The sequence below is a fragment of the Eurytemora carolleeae genome, unplaced genomic scaffold (assembly GCF_000591075.1).
Source record: "Eurytemora carolleeae unplaced genomic scaffold, Eaff_2.0 scaffold1156, whole genome shotgun sequence".
Lineage (NCBI taxonomy): Eukaryota > Metazoa > Arthropoda > Copepoda > Calanoida > Temoridae > Eurytemora > Eurytemora carolleeae.
This window is the reverse complement of record NW_019402187.1, coordinates 53,482-69,709: the sequence shown is the minus strand read 5'-3', so window position 1 is coordinate 69,709 and position 16,228 is coordinate 53,482. Positions and strand designations below refer to the sequence as shown.

General features: G+C 30.8%; 1 protein-coding gene across 1 annotated transcript; it reads left to right on the top strand.

Moving 5' to 3' along the window:
- Nucleotides 1-1,313: 1,313 nt before the first annotated feature.
- LOC111718219 (uncharacterized) lies at nt 1,314-4,587 on the top strand. The gene is made up of 5 exons (XM_023493757.1): nt 1,314-2,014; nt 2,308-2,451; nt 2,744-2,858; nt 3,572-3,746; nt 3,998-4,587. Exons 2-5 carry the CDS (start codon nt 2,320-2,322, stop codon nt 4,326-4,328), a joined length of 753 nt encoding a protein of 250 aa, XP_023349525.1. The 5' UTR covers nt 1,314-2,014; nt 2,308-2,319; the 3' UTR covers nt 4,329-4,587.
- Nucleotides 4,588-16,228: the final 11,641 nt, after the last annotated feature.

The window sequence follows — 16,228 nt, the reverse complement described above, 5'->3', positions numbered from 1 at the left end:
TTATCTGTAAATGTTCATTATTTTTAGATTTCCCTTGTAGTTGTGCAAAGGTGAATCCACTTATAATATTATTAAAGGGGAGAGAGGTATTTTTGTTATTTTTTATATTTAGAATAGTAGAAAGATGATTATTGATTATTCTTTTACAGGTTTAATGGGATGGAAAACTTTATACATTAATTCAATTCATTATTCATTGATAAATCCAATTCATTATTCACTGATAATTCCAATACATCATTAATTAATCAATCTATTTCATGATTCATTGAGAAATCCAATTCATCAATCATTGATCAATCCAATTCATCATTCTTTGAGCAATCATATTTATCATTCATTAATAAATCATGTTCATCATTTATTGATCAATAAATTCGTCTTTCCTTGATCAATTCAATTCATCACTCATTGATAAATCATATTCATTAATCATTGATAAGTCCAATACATCATTAATTAATCATTCTATTTCATGACTCATTGAGAAATCCAATTCATCATTCATTGATTCATCCAATTCATCATTCTTTGAGTAATCATATTCATCATTTATTACTCGATCTAAATCATCATTTATTGATTTTACCAATTCATCATTCATTAATCAATATAATTCATCATTCATGTGATTCATTAATCAGTCATCAAGGAAATAAATTCATCATTTATTGATCAATCAAATTCATAATTCATTGAATAGTCCAATTCATAATTCATTGAACAGTCCAATTTATCATTTATTAATCAATCCAATTCAGAATTAATTGATCAACTCTGTTTATTATTTATTGATTTATCGAGCCCTTTCTTTATCATTTATTGTTCAATCCTATTCATTACTTATTCATTTATAAAAAGCTTGTTTTAGGTATGCAACTGCTTTCATTGAATACCGCTAATTTAAAAAAGGTTCATGTTAGACTAACTCTTTCTGAGGAATATCATTTACTCTTGGAAAAAACAGAATCTTTGAAAATTTAATCTCAGGTTTATCATTGAATCCCTTGTTGCAAACCTAATCTTACTTATCATTTAATGGTCAATCCAATTCATCATTTATTGATTTATCCAATTAATCATTCATTTATTGATCTAACTCATTACTCATTGATCAATACTTTACATTATTTATTGATCAATTCTATTCATTATTAATTAATCAATTCTTTTTTATTTACTAATCAATCCTATTCACTATTCATTGATCAATTGTGTTCAGTATGCATTGATAAATAATATACATTATTTATTGATCAATGAAATTTATCTTTTATTGATCAATTTAACTCATTATTCAAAGATCAAAAAGATTCATCATTCATTGATTAATCCAATTAATTGGAAGTCTGATGTCTCTCCTTTTTTGGAAGAGGAGAGAGTAAGTAGGGTCTTGTTTACTTTTTCTCTTTTGTTCTCAACATCCTTCATTTACAATTCAGACATACTGAGGTTCAGACATAAAGAAACTTTAACAGTAGATACTAGAATTTAGATTATAGAAACTTTAACACAGTGGACTTTAGACTTTAGAAACTTTAATTTAGATATCTAGGTAAATTCGGGAGTTAAGACAAATATCTTAGGTTTTACCACAAACTTAAGAATAACTTGACACTGCAATGCCCCCTTTGGTAAATGCAAGTTTTACAACCAACTCTGAAGACAATGTAACTATCCCTCAGACTGAGGGTTTGCGTTATTTTGATTTCAACTTTTTGGTTATCTTCTACGTTCTTATAATTTGTATCATCTCAAACCTAATCACTGGCACAATGCGAAGCTTCAGGAAGATAAAAATTTGTAATAAAAAATTACACCTGTGATTTATAATCCCTATTTATCAGTATTTCTTTAAATATCCTGATAGGTTGTTAAGCCCCTTATTGAGCCCTATAAAAATTTCAAATTGGTCGCAATTGATAGGAGATCTCTACCATATCTCAGAATCAACCTCATTCTCATTCTCAACTGCTATCTTGTGGAAGCCATCAATGCCGTCATTCAGTCATGTGTAAGTTTTTAAAATACTTTAACTAGGAATGGGTCTCGTTTTGAGGTCTGTTTTAAAACATTTCAGGGTGCATGATAAATTTACTTTTAACACAGTGTGCAATCTTTCTGATCAAAAATCTTGTATCATGATAATAATTTTTAAACTTCTTGAGAACCATGCTTTCATTGTTAGTGTTATTCAGAAAAGAAAAAAATTATAATGAAAAAGAAAACAATTATTTTTTGGTAACATTCTAGGCCCAAATCGATACATTTTATTTGTAACTTAAGTAACAAATATTTTTCATTAAGGCTGTCCCTATCATGGTAAGTTCAATCATCAGGCTGCCCTACTGGATATCTACCATAGCAGACATTTTTGGAGTCTACTCGGCACACATGTCCTTCGGACTCTCTGCAGTAATATCAGTGAGCAGACTTCTCATGATTGTAAAGGTAAATACTTCAATGAGAGGTAGGGTTCAAATTAAAAAAAGGACTAAAAAAAGATTTAAGTCTGGCTCAAATTAGTTTAAGTCAAAAGTACATTCAAAGATAAATGCTGTAAAAAATTAGTTCTATAAAACTATAAAACTTAAACAGTTTTGAATCATGATGGCCTCTTTACATTTCAATATTGTTAAGAAATATTATTTCTATATTTTTTATATATCTTGTTAATAAGTTTTGGGGATTAAACATCCCCAAACCGTTCACCCAACTGTTTGGCTTTATATGAAGTTTTTAGTTTGACAAGATGGTTGAGTTTGAGCCTGAACAGTTGGCTAGAAGAATCCTTACTGTTCTTCTCCTGGTTTTCGGTGTTCTGGTGCTACCAACCCAACTCTATATTATTCATACAGGTACGTTATTTGTTTTTGAAAATGATACATAAGACTCTGCATGAGCATACAAAAAACTTTTGTGAAGAATTTTGGAATTATTAGAGACTGTAAAGGAAAAATGAAAAGGCGTATATGATGAAACCTGAGAATCTTTGGTGTTAAACGATACATACACAACATCTATCTGATGTTCCTATCCCGAGAAATTTATATAAAACTGAGACACATTCATACAAAAATTCATATATATATACAATTTTGTATAAAAGTTGTAGTATTAAACAGATCATATTCAACAAATACGCAATCAATCTGGAAACAACGTTATCCCACGGATGCCTGAGAATCTCAGGTTTGCTCCTATTATATTTTTTTATTTTGCATTTTTAATAGATATAATTGATAATATAATTACAAATAGTCCGTATAGTCCGTATTACGTCACCAGAACTTCAGCAAATGGCAGTACACAGATTTATATCAATTTCTTGAGACAGAAACATCAGATAGATGTTTTATATGTATCGTTTAACACCTGAGATTCTCAGGTTTCATCCTACATCCCCTTTCATTTTTTCTGTACAGTACCTTTAACAAAAAATTTAAGAAGAATTTTTCAAAAAAATTTCTACCAAATTAAATAAGAAAAAATCTAATATTGTACTAGGGGACAAATCAAATAGTCATGGGAGTAGAGAATGATTTCAGAGGATGATTATTTTTTATATTAGGAGAAATATCACTATCAGTTGCATTCTACTCTGGAGGGCTTCTGAAAGAAACGCCTCATCTGTCTCCACATTACTATGTGGCAGCATTTACCTTTCCCGTCTGCATTATTGGCACTGTTGCACCTTACTTCTATGGCATGCACTACCTGAAGAAACACCACAGTCACAGCCTAAGGAACCAATTAGAAAAGGGACATTTAAAATATAGCACAGAATGTATATACTGTACTGGAAATAAACTTTGAATATCTCAGAGATCATGCTCTGATAATAGTTGATATCACTTTTTAAAATCAATATCCAATTTTGTAAATTCTTCAATGAGGTTTAAAAGAGATGGATTTTACATCAATATTTAAATAGTAAGATACTTTTTAGTATTAAAAAAAATATGAAAACTAAATTTCTATTGGTTGTTCTTCTCAGTGCCTTGTCTGAGGGTGTGGATAAAGCAAAAAACATGATTAACATGAAATCCGTCCTACTCACAGCCATCATCATCTTCCTTCTTCCTTTCATCACCATCCTGATCAATTACCACAGCCTGGAAGGAGTACCTCTGAGCATGCTGATGTCAGTAACTGTTTTTACACTGTTCTTAGTCAAATTCAGCCAAAATGAAAAAATCAAAGAGTTCTTTTTCCGTAAGCTTGATCAGAAGAAGACGCAAGTAGTAGAAAACATTCAAAATCTCAAAGTTTCAATTTTCAAGATAAAGATTAACAAAGTGAGTGTTCAAGAAAATATAACTGCTTAAATTATTTTCTTCTTTCATTCATTATGTTTGAATAAATGTCAATCAAATGTAAGAGGCAAGCAGACTTTTTGTTTATTTTCCATTTCCAATTTTTTATAATTCTAACTTGCCTATTGTACAGTCCACAAGGTGTGTCCTACAAGAAAGCCTTAAAAATTGTATGTAAAATTGTATGTAAAATTATATGTATGTTAAATGTTGCAATGTTGCAACAAACAACTTGATTCCTATAAAGTTATAAAGTAAATCTTGGTTAATTGTGTGCTGTTGTAATTTTTTAATAATAAAAAAAAATTTAATCTTTTTATCTTAGTCGAGGGCAGGTGTTAGGAGTGATCAAAAGAGTAAAGCTTTTTTCAATGATATTATTTAAAATATTTTGAAGTTTTTTTTTCAGACCAGAAAAATCCATCACAAGAATTTTCATCTTTGTTTGTGGAAAAATCGAATTCCGTACCCATCCTATGCCATAATTTTCTAATGGTTTCCTTAAAACAGCATTTTAATAAAGAGTAGATGTAATGATTTTTTTGCAAGATAATTGAATCTATGTTTTGCTTCAGGGCATATTTCCACAACTTGAGACACTCAATACCTTTTTAATATTTTTTATTATATCTCGGTTAATTTCCAGTATATCCAGGGAATTAGATTTAAATCTATCATTTCAAAAGTCTGCACTGGGAATTTTTAGGTTAATCTCTGACACTAAGCACTATCTCAAACATAAGTTTACCTACGTAACTTGTTGAAAATAGATGAAACATAGTCTAGATAATTTCTAATCCTTATTCCTATTCCTATTTATTATTATTAAATCCTATTTATCATTATGCTCAGTGCAATGTCTGAGGGTTCTGATAAAGCAAAGAACAAGATCAACATGAAATCTATCCTTCTCACAGCAATCTTCATCTTCATACTTCTCTTTGTAGTCATCTTTCTTTGATACTTTAGCTAGGAGGAGATTCCTCTCAGTAATTCCAGTTTTTACCATGTTTTTACCCTATTCTTAGCCAAATTCAGCAAAAATGAAAAAGTGAAAGAGTTCTTTTACCAAAAGTTTGACCAGGAAAAGACAAAAGTAACAGAAAACATTCAGTTTCTTAAAGATTCAATCTCTAAGTTAAAAATAATGAAAGTAAGTGTGCAGGAAAATGCTGCTTAGGATTTTTCTGCTTTCCATTTAAGAAAGCTTTAACTTTTATTCAAATATAAAATCTTTTAACAAAACTTGAGCAAATAACAAGTGATTTGAAATTCTAAAATGTACATGTTTTGGGCTGTATAATAGTAAATGGCAGTTAGTGAGATAAAATCAAAGAGGAAGGGTGTTTATAACATTTAATAGACCAATGTCCGATTTTAATAAATTTCAGACGATCTCAAAACCGCAAAAACTGGTTTTAATTGAGCGCGGCTTAAATCTTGAAAAATTGAATACAAGTTTAGGTGGAACCATGCCATATTTGAGCTGCAGCTTAAATTCTTTAAATTCGGCATCAGGGTCTTGAAAATTAATGCATCTGTTCATAGAAGTTTGGATCTATGTGGGAGACAAAACTATTTTGTTCTTTTAAAGAACTTCTTGGCTTTGACTATTCTGACAATAATTTTTAGTTTTTGAGACTAAAGAAATTCTATCGTAGAGAGAAATAAATTGATATTTAATTAATTCATCATTTTTTTACATAAGAGTTTTTAAATCTTCAGCATCAAAATAAATATGATATTTTTTCTTCTAAACATTAAGAGTAAAAATCTAATTATGAATATTTAAGACATCTTTTAATCAAAATGTCTGAAATAGTACAAAAAGTAAAAAATAGTAAAAATTGTATGTACACCTCACACATGATTCTGGGACGGCAGGGGGGGGGAGGGAAGCTACCCCCACCTCCCCCTCCTGTTTCAATCATAAATCTGCAGGGGTTAGAGAACCCCAGCACATTTCTTTTTTGAATTCTTTTGAAAAAGAGTAATTGTTATGTTTTCTAAAATGCCTTTCAAAAAGTTCTAAAAGCCAAGTTTTATCTAATCATTTTTGTTTGAAGGGAATCGCCATTTTTAAAATTCAGATAAGGCCTTATGTTTCTACTTTCAGCTGAGCTTATGAAAGATGTTTCTGAGTGGCAAAAACTCTTTACATGATTAATTGTGAATTTTGGCATTTTTAAACTTTATGATCTTGTCTTGACATAGGTTTTAAGGGTACTGTTGTAAATTGGACATTGCCATCTTTGCGTGGAGAATAAATGAAAATCACACCTACCGTCCACAAATTCATTTCAATTTAATCTAGTGCACTCTTTTTATACTACCAGTTCCATTCTATCAATACATTCTACTGTTATGCAAAGTTGCATTTTTAAGAATGGTTCGACTTTGAAGTGTGGCAACCTCTTTGATTTTACCTTACTAACGGGGGTATACTTTTGTGTAGCCCTAGTCATGTAGAACTATAAAAAACTTGATTTAATCTTTAGCTTTTAAAAAGTAATTGTGTCGTCGATTTTTGCGCGAGAAATGGGCCTTTCAATCCGTTTTTGGAAGAGAAAATCCTGACTGACCATGAGGAAGCAACTTTTGTCAAAATATTTAAGTTTTACAGAGCTAGTAATCCTGTATGTTATTTTTTGTTGAATAGGCCCCCTAGCCTGCCTGTCCTAGCTGCGCTCAGTCTAGTTTGTAGCCGGCGCTATAGCAACTCAAAAGGTCCAAACTTATGTGAAAAATCTGTAATAGATAGTATCCATCATGGCAAGTGTAGCTTATGAATTATGGCATGTGTCATTTATTTTAAAATTATGGCCAGTGTAATTTATATTAAGTGTAATTATGGCAAGTGTAATTATGGAAAGTGTAATTTATGGTAAGTGTACTTGTGATAAGGGTAATTATGGCATTTGTAATTATAGCAAGTGTAAATATGGAAAGTGTAATTATGGCAAGTGTAATTATGCCAAGTGTAATTATGCCAAGTGTAATTATGCCATGCGTAATTATGGCAAGTGTAATTAGGCCAAGTGTTATTAGGCCAAGTGTAATTATGCCAAGTGTAATTATTGCAAGTGTAATTATGGCAAGCGTAATTATGCCAGCTGTAATTATGTCATGTGTAATTATGGCAAGTGTAATTATGCCAAGTGTAATTATTGCATGTGTAATTAATTATGCCAAGTGTAATTATGCTAAGTGTAATTATGCCAAGTGTAAGTATGCCAAGTGTAATTATGCCAAGTGTTATTATGCCAAGTGTAATTATGTCAGGTGTAATTATGGTAAGTGTAAGTATGGAAAGTGTAATTATGGCAAGTGTAATTATGGAAAGCATTCTAATAAATAGTAGATGTAATGATTTTTTGCAAGATAATAGAAGCTATGTTTCGCTTCAGGGCATATTTCCACAACTTGAGACACTAGTTTGGATCGAGTAAACATTATAAACATTATAGTTTGGATCGAGTAAACATTATAAACATTATAGTTTGGATCGAGTAAACATTATAAAGGTTGAACCGATTTGTCCCTAAGTAAATAACAAGTACATTTGTTTTTCAGTCTAAATAATTTCTTTTATCATCTGAACGGTTTTCTTTAAAGACCTTTCCATAAAGGTTATTATCATATTATAACAAATATTGTCATATTTATAGTTTTCTACTCTCAATTTGTTTGATTAAAGATTACAGATTAATGCCATCGAATATCATTATGATCAATTACAAAGATTACTTTGATATTTATTTACCAAAATATTTTAGGGAACCATTCAGACTTGTTGTAGCCTTTATATTAGGGTTTCTACCGAAAGCAAATGTTAACGATATTTATAATTTTTACATTATCAGTGATATTTACTATATTGATCCCCCTTCACTGAAATTACCTCAAAAATAATGGTTTAAGTAACTAAACCATTAGTCTTTTATACAGTTATAAAGCCGTGTGAACCAACATCAATAATAAACGTTTTTGTTTTGTTAGGATAAAACATTATTAAAAACAGGAAAAACATTTTAAACATTTTTATAAAAAAATTTGCTAAATTTTTATCTTAAGTGAACTTTTAAATTGTTAGTCTTCAAAATTTACTTAAATTTTTATAAAATCCAAATTTCAAACTTGATAAAAATTTAAAATTTTTTAAAAATTTGTTTGCTAAAAATGTGTTGTAAAGAAGAGCAATAGGGGTGTGGTGTATGGTGTGAACTAAACTAATAATTTGTCATGATACAGATAAATATATACAGGGTGTATCAAAATAAGTTTTTAAAATTTTAGAAAAGTTTACTAGAGCCAAGTCAGCAAAGTGTATCCTCAAAAAAAGTTAAGGTTTTAAAAATGACATAAAGTTTATTTTAAACTTTACTTGAGTTTTCTGGGACACCCTGTATTTAATGAACATTATGATGGGTAATGATGAGGAGGAGTATAATCAAGGTCACGGAGGCCATCTTTATATCAACCTTTTAGTTTTTTAGTTTTTGTGTGAACTGTGATCTTGCCAGGCTACATTTGTTGCATAAAACGTGCTGGGTAGACTCTACACTGGGTAGCCTGACTTGACAGTACGACGGACTGCTTATTTTACAGTACGTGTTGTACCGGCAGGGATCATGTAAATTTTAGACGAGTGTGTGTCTATCTATTTTTATCTATCTTTTTCTTTTTGTAACTACTACCTCTCAATTTATTTTTGTAACTACTACCTCTCAATTTCTTTTTGTAACTACTAACTCTCAATTTATTTTTGTAACTACTACCTCTCAATTTCTTTTTGTATCTATCTTTCGTTTTATCTTTTTATGTATATCTATCTATTTTTTTAGTATCTACAGTGATAACCAGAAAACTCTGTAAGATTAAGTCGACTTTTAGATTCAAGTTATGACTTCAAATAGAACCAATTCACTTAAAAAGTGATTTGATAACTTACTGTAAGTAAAGCTATTTGTTTTGTAGGTTCGAATGCACTTCAGTATTCCTTTAATGTCGATATCCTATTCCTNTTTCAACCTATGTATCAATCTTGATTTTCAAATTTTGTCATTTCTGACAGACTTTCAACGCAAAAACCGTCCCAAGTTCACTATTATTCTCTCACAGCCGCTAAGGTTTAACAATGATTTCTGTCCCCTCAAATTCAATCTAATTCATTCTTTTACTTGTCTTACCGTTTTTTTGCCTGTTTTTATGTCGTCTTCTTATTCTATATTTTTATAGTTTATCATTCCTTTCTTTTTGTTACTGTCTTTCTGTCTTTTTGTATTCTTGTCTTCCTGCTTCAATATCTTTCTATTTTTGGGAGGTTTGTCTTTCCTCTGAAAGTCTTTGTGTTTTTATGTCTTTCTTCTTTACTTCTTATCTTTCCGCTTCTTGTTTTCTTGGCTTTTTTTTCTTGTCTGTTATCTGATAAGTGTCTAATAATCTTATGCAATCTTATAATTTGTACGCTTTCTTTATTTTTATCTTTTTACCTAGTTTCTTCTTCTCTTCTTCCTCCGTTTTTTTTGATCTTCAAATTTTCCGTCTTATCTTACTACGCTATCTTTCCGTCTTATCTTACTACGGTCTTTTCGTTGTTTTGTTCTGTTATCTTTGCATTTTATGTGTTCCAGTCTTCTTCTCTTCCTTTTTTCTTGTCTGTTTATCTTCAAGTCTTAATGTTATTTCTAGATCCTGTTTTCTTTATTGTGTGCCTTTCTATTTACCTGTATTTATATATTTTTGCCTTTCAATCATAATGCCTTATATATTCCTGCCTTTCTATTTTCTTGCCTTTCTATCTTCCGGTCTTTCTATCTTCTTGACTTTCTATGTTACTGCCTGTCTATCTTCCTGCCTTTCAATCTTCCTGCCTTCCTATTTTCTTGCCTTTCTATCTTCGGTCTTTCCATCTTCTTGACTTTCTATCTTCTTGACTTTCTATCTTACTGCCTGTCTATCTTCCTGTCTTTCAATCTTCCTGCCTTTCTATTTTCTTGCCTTTCTATCTTCCGGTCTTTCTATCTTCTTGACTTTCTATCTTCCAGCCTTTCTATCTTCCTGCCTTTCTATCTTCCTGCCTTTCTATCTTACTGCCTTTATATCTTCCTGCCTTCTATCTTCCTGCCTTTCTATCTTCCTGCCTTCCATCTTCCTGCCTTTCTATCTTCCTGCCTTTCTATCTTACTGCCTTTATATCTTCCTGTCTTCTATCTTCCTGCCTTTCTATCTTCCTCCTTTCTATCTTCCTGCCTTTCTATCTTCCTGCCTTTCTATCTTACTGCCTTTCTATCTTGCTGCCATATTATCTGTTTTATCTATAATACCTGAAGCATGTGGAGTGTCTTCCTTTGCATTGTATGTATCAATTTTATGTATCTATCTATCTAGACTCTAGAGCAATTAAACCTGAAATCATGTTTCTCTTTTCTGAAATTAATGGGAACACAGATTAGGGGAACGTAATTTCAAGTGACCCCCCCCCCTCCCCTCCCCTTTTTATATAATGAAGAATGCTCTATTCCAAACGGTATCCTTTTCAACTGTACCTGAGAACCAATGATAAAGATATCGTTGTTATTCTGGTTTAAAAAATGTTAAATTCTTTAAATTTCCTTTGTTATTTCTGCCCCTTAAACTTAACGTCACTGTTAAACAGGCATTGGATTTTTTTAATCAAAGAAAGCTTCTTCACCTATTCTGTTTTGAGTTTTGATCAATGTTCAGGGTACGGAAAGTTAAAAAGTTTGAGCGTTATATAGTGCAAGCAGTTTTTTAGTTATGTTGAAGAAACTAAAGGGTGTGCCGTGTGATGGAATTTAACTTTGATCAATTTTTTGAAAATATAAAAACTTAGAAATTTAGAAAGAGAGATAGAGATATAGAAAAAGATAAAAAGAGAGAGAGTGAGATAGAAAGAGATATTAATAGATAGAAATAGATAAAAAGAGGTTGAGAGATAGAAATAGATAAAAAGAGGTAGAGAAAGATAGTAAATAGATAGAAGTAGATAAAAATAGGTTGAAAGATTAAGAAAAGAGATAGAAATAGATAAAAAGAGGCAGTGAGAGATAGTAAATAGATAGAAATAGATAAAAAGAGGTAGAGAAAGATAGTAAATTGATAGAAAAAGATAAAAATAGGTTGAGAGATATACAAAAGAGATAGAAATAGATAAAAAGAGGCAGTGAGATATAGTGAATAGATAGAAATAGGTAAAAAGAGGTAGAGAGATAGAAAATAGATAGAAATATATGAAAAAGATATAAAGAGACAGAGAGTGAAATAAATTAATAGAAAGAGAAAAACAAGATTTATAGATAGATAGAGATAAACAAGAGGCAGAGATGTAAGGATCTAGAAAGAGAGATAGAAAACGCAGAAAGAGGAAGAATAAGATAGAAAGAGATAGAAAGAGATTAAAGTAGCTAGATATTTAGATGTTAAATAGCTAGAGAGAAAGAGATATAAGTAGCTAGGTATTTAGATGTTAAATAGCTAGAGAAAAAGAGATAGAGAGAGATAAAAGTAGCTATATATTTAGATGTTAAATAGCTAGAGAGAAAGAGATAGAGAGAGATATAGAGAAAGCATAGAAATAGATAATTTATCTAGGACAGAGAGTGAGATATAAAGAAAAGACATAGAAAGAAATAGAGAGAGATAGAAAGAGATAAAAAGAGATATATATTGATAGAGAGTGACTAGAATGGGATAGAGACTAGAATGAGAGAAGAAAAGTACGGGTACAGTGGAGAGGTTTACTTTAATCCATTGGTTTGGACAAGAATATAATGGAATTAAACCTGGAATTTATTAACCCCCATTTTCATCCTTCCCTTCTCATCTCCATCCTACCCTTCCCATCTCCAACCCTTCCATTCCCATACCATCCTTTCCATCCCATCTCAAGCCTGCCCTTCCCATGCCTCCATTCTTCACATCCCATCTTCATCCTTTCCATTCCATCTTCCAACTGCCCTTCCCATCTCCATCCTCCCCTTACCATTTCCACCCTTCCTTTCCCATGTCATCCTGCCCATCCCATCACCGTTGTTCCCATCCCAATTCTACCTTCCCATTCCATCCCGACACCATCCTTCCTATCCCATCTTCATCAATCACGTCCCTTGTCATTCTTACTCAATTTCTTTCCATGCCTTGTCTTATATCCCATATCTTCTCAATCCTTTCCATCTATTCTTAAGCTCTCCCTTCCCTTTTTCATCCCTTCAACATCCTTCCCATTTAATATTTAGCCTTCCCTAAATCCCATCTGTTATTCAACCGTCCCATCCCTTCTATTTTTCCGATATTTCTCTTATTCTGTTTTATCCTTCCCATAGATTCTTCATCCTTCTCATAGATTCTTCATCCTTCCCATATATTATTCATCCTTCCCATAGATTCTTCATACTTCCCATATATTCTTTATCCTTTCCATATATTATTCATCCTTCCCATATATTCTTCATCCTTCCCATAGATTCTTCATACTTCCCATAGACGTGCAGGGAAGCAGTCTTAGTTTTGCACGCGTAAGATTGCAAATCCTTGTTGAGCCTGCAATTTTCTAGACCGCAGAATAAAGCATCGAAGAAAGAGTCTAATACCTTCATTTAACTTAATATACTTACTTTATCAAACTGTAAACTTCAGAAATTGGAACAAGCGGCAATGTCCTGAACAGAAAACAAAAACTAAAATACTAAAATAAAGAAAAAAAATAACAATAACAATAAATCAGAAAAGGTGTACGAGCACAAAACAAAATAGAAGAAAACAGAATAAATTAATTTTAAGAACATCATTATGCATTAATAACAATTAAGAAAAAGATTAATAGCAATTAACAACAAGATTAATAGCAATTAACAAGAAGATTATTAGCAATTAACAACAAGATTACTAGCAATTAACAACAAGATTATTAGCAATTAAGAACAATAAAGAAAGAAAAATGTTAAGTTCGGACATAGACGGTTAATAGCAATTAAGAACAAGATTAATAGCAATTAACAACAAGATTAATAGCAATTAACAACAAGATTATTAGCAACTAAGAACAAAATTAATAGCAATTAACAACAAGATTAATAGCAATTAACAACAAGATTATTAGCAATTAAGAACAATTAAGAAAGAAAAATGTTAAGTTCGGACATAGACGGTTAATAGCAATTAACAACAAGATTAATAGCAATTAAGAACAAGATGTATAGCAATTAAGAACAAGATTAAAAGCAATTAACAACAAGATTAATAGCAATTAAGAACAAGATGTATAGCAATTAAGAACAAGATTAATAGCGATTAAGAACAAGATTGATGGCAATTAAGAATAAGATTACTAGCAATTAGTAACAAAATTAAAAACAATTAAGAACATGATAAACAGTTATGAAGAGCAAGATCAAAATAAAGAAATTTATGAAAAAGAACTTGAACAATTACAATTTTGAAAAGAAGCGTGAAAAGAAGAAAAAGCATAAAAACAAGCACAAGACTGAAAACTAAATTTAAATATTAGAAAAGTAAAAATCTATGAATATAAGGAAAATAGTTTGATTAACATAGAGTGAGAATATACATATATATATCTCTATAAATAAGAACAATATAAGAATACAACTTGAACAAGAAGTATTATCTCAAGAACAAGAACAAGACAGAAATGTATGTATGATCTAATTCCCGAAATTGTCCTGCTGTAAGCGCAGTGCACCCTTGAGTATAATTACTCTCCTTTAAACCACTAATATCAAACAGTGCCCAGGCAAAAACAGGCATATTTGTATCAAAAACTAGGCTTAGGTCGAAATCATGAAGATTTCGATTTTAACCGAAACCAGACCGTTCTTAAACTGAAGACAAATTATAAAAAACTTGAATCTAAACTAAAATAAAAAAATTGGATTCGATTTGTTTTCGCTTTACGACCAAAACCTTAGTCAATCAAGTGTAAAAACGCCGCTAAAAAGGTTTGAAAATGCGACCTATTTCTATACTTACTCTAAGCATAGCGGGCTAGCTTTAAGATGGTTTTATAAACATAATTAAAGGNCAATCAATCAATCATCAATCAATCAATCATTCTTACTCAATTTCTTTCCATGCCTTGTCTTATATCCCATATCTTCTCAATCCTTTCCATCTATTCTTAAGCTCTCCCTTCCCTTTTTCATCCCTTCAACATCCTTCCCATTTAATATTTAGCCTTCCCTAAATCCCATCTGTTATTCAACCGTCCCATCCCTTCTATTTTTCCGATATTTCTCTTATTCTGTTTTATCCTTCCCATAGATTCTTCATCCTTCTCATAGATTCTTCATCCTTCCCATATATTATTCATCCTTCCCATAGATTCTTCATACTTCCCATATATTCTTTATCCTTTCCATATATTATTCATCCTTCCCATATATTCTTCATCCTTCCCATAGATTCTTCATACTTCCCATAGACGTGCAGGGAAGCAGTCTTAGTTTTGCACGCGTAAGATTGCAAATCCTTGGTCGAGCCTGCAATTTTCTAGACCGCAGAATAAAGCATCGAAGAAAGAGTCTAATACCTTCATTTAACTTAATATACTTACTTTATCAAACTGTAAACTTCAGAAATTGGAACAAGCGGCAATGTCCTGAACAGAAAACAAAAACTAAAATACTAAAATAAAGAAAAAAAATAACAATAACAATAAATCAGAAAAGGTGTACGAGCACAAAACAAAATAGAAGAAAACAGAATGAATTAATTTTAAGAACATCATTATGCATTAATAACAATTAAGAACAAGATTAATAGCAATTAACAACAAGATTAATAGCAATTAAGAACAAGATGTATAGCAATTAAGAACAAGATTAAAAGCAATTAACAACAAGATTAATAGCAATTAAGAACAAGATGTATAGCAATTAAGAACAAGATTAATAGCGATTAAGAACAAGATTGATGGCAATTAAGAATAAGATTACTAGCAATTAGTAACAAAATTAAAAACAATTAAGAACATGATTAACAGCTAAAATAAAGAAATTTATGAAAAAGAACATGAACAATCACAATTTTGAACATGATATATTAAAAAGAAGCGTGAAAACAAGAAAAAGCATAAAAACAAGCACAAGACTGAAAACTAAATTTAAATATTAGAAAAGTAAAAATCTATGAATATAAGGAAAATAGTTTGATTAACATAGAGTGAGAATATACATATATATATCTCTATAAATAAGAACAATATAAGAATACAACTTGAACAAGAAGTATTATCTCAAGAACAAGAACAAGACAGAAATGTATGTATGATCTAATTCCCGAAATTGTCCTGCTGTAAGCGCAGTGCACCCTTGAGTATAATTACTCTCCTTTAAACCACTAATATCAAACAGTGCCCAGGCAAAAACAGGCATATTTGTATCAAAAACTAGGCTTAGGTCGAAATCATGAAGATTTCGATTTTAACCGAAACCAGACCGTTCTTAAACTGAAGACAAATTATAAAAAACTTGAATCTAAACTAAAATAAAAAAATTGGATTCGATTTGTTTTCGCTTTACGGCCAAAACCTTAGTCAATCAAGTGTAAAAACGCCGCTAAAAAGGTTTGAAAATGCGACCTATTTCTATACTTACTCTAAGCATAGCGGGCTAGCTTTAAGATGGTTTTATAAACATAATTAAAGGAATGTATGTGTGAAGGGGGGGGGGCCGGATTCAGTGGGGTATTAGGTGGGGGATAAGCAATATTGAGTTTTCATCTTTAACTTCGTTCAAGCTACAGTTGACACAATGTTTTTAAATGAAAATATTTATCCATTCTCATAATTAAACACAAGAATATGCATTTTATAAGAAAGATTGTTACAAAAACCATTCTCCCCCCCCCCTTACCCCTTAAAATATATAATT

Excerpts from the sequence above, each read along its gene's own strand:
- LOC111718219 (XM_023493757.1), top strand. The coding sequence starts at position 2,320 with ATGGTAAGTTCAATCATCAGGCTGCCCTACTGGATATCTACCATAGCA. Across the intron at positions 2,859-3,571 it reads ACTCTATATTATTCATACAG|GAGAAATATCACTATCAGTT; the intron begins GTACGTTATTTG and ends TTTTTATATTAG. Across the intron at positions 3,747-3,997 it reads CACCACAGTCACAGCCTAAG|TGCCTTGTCTGAGGGTGTGG; the intron begins GAACCAATTAGA and ends TGTTCTTCTCAG.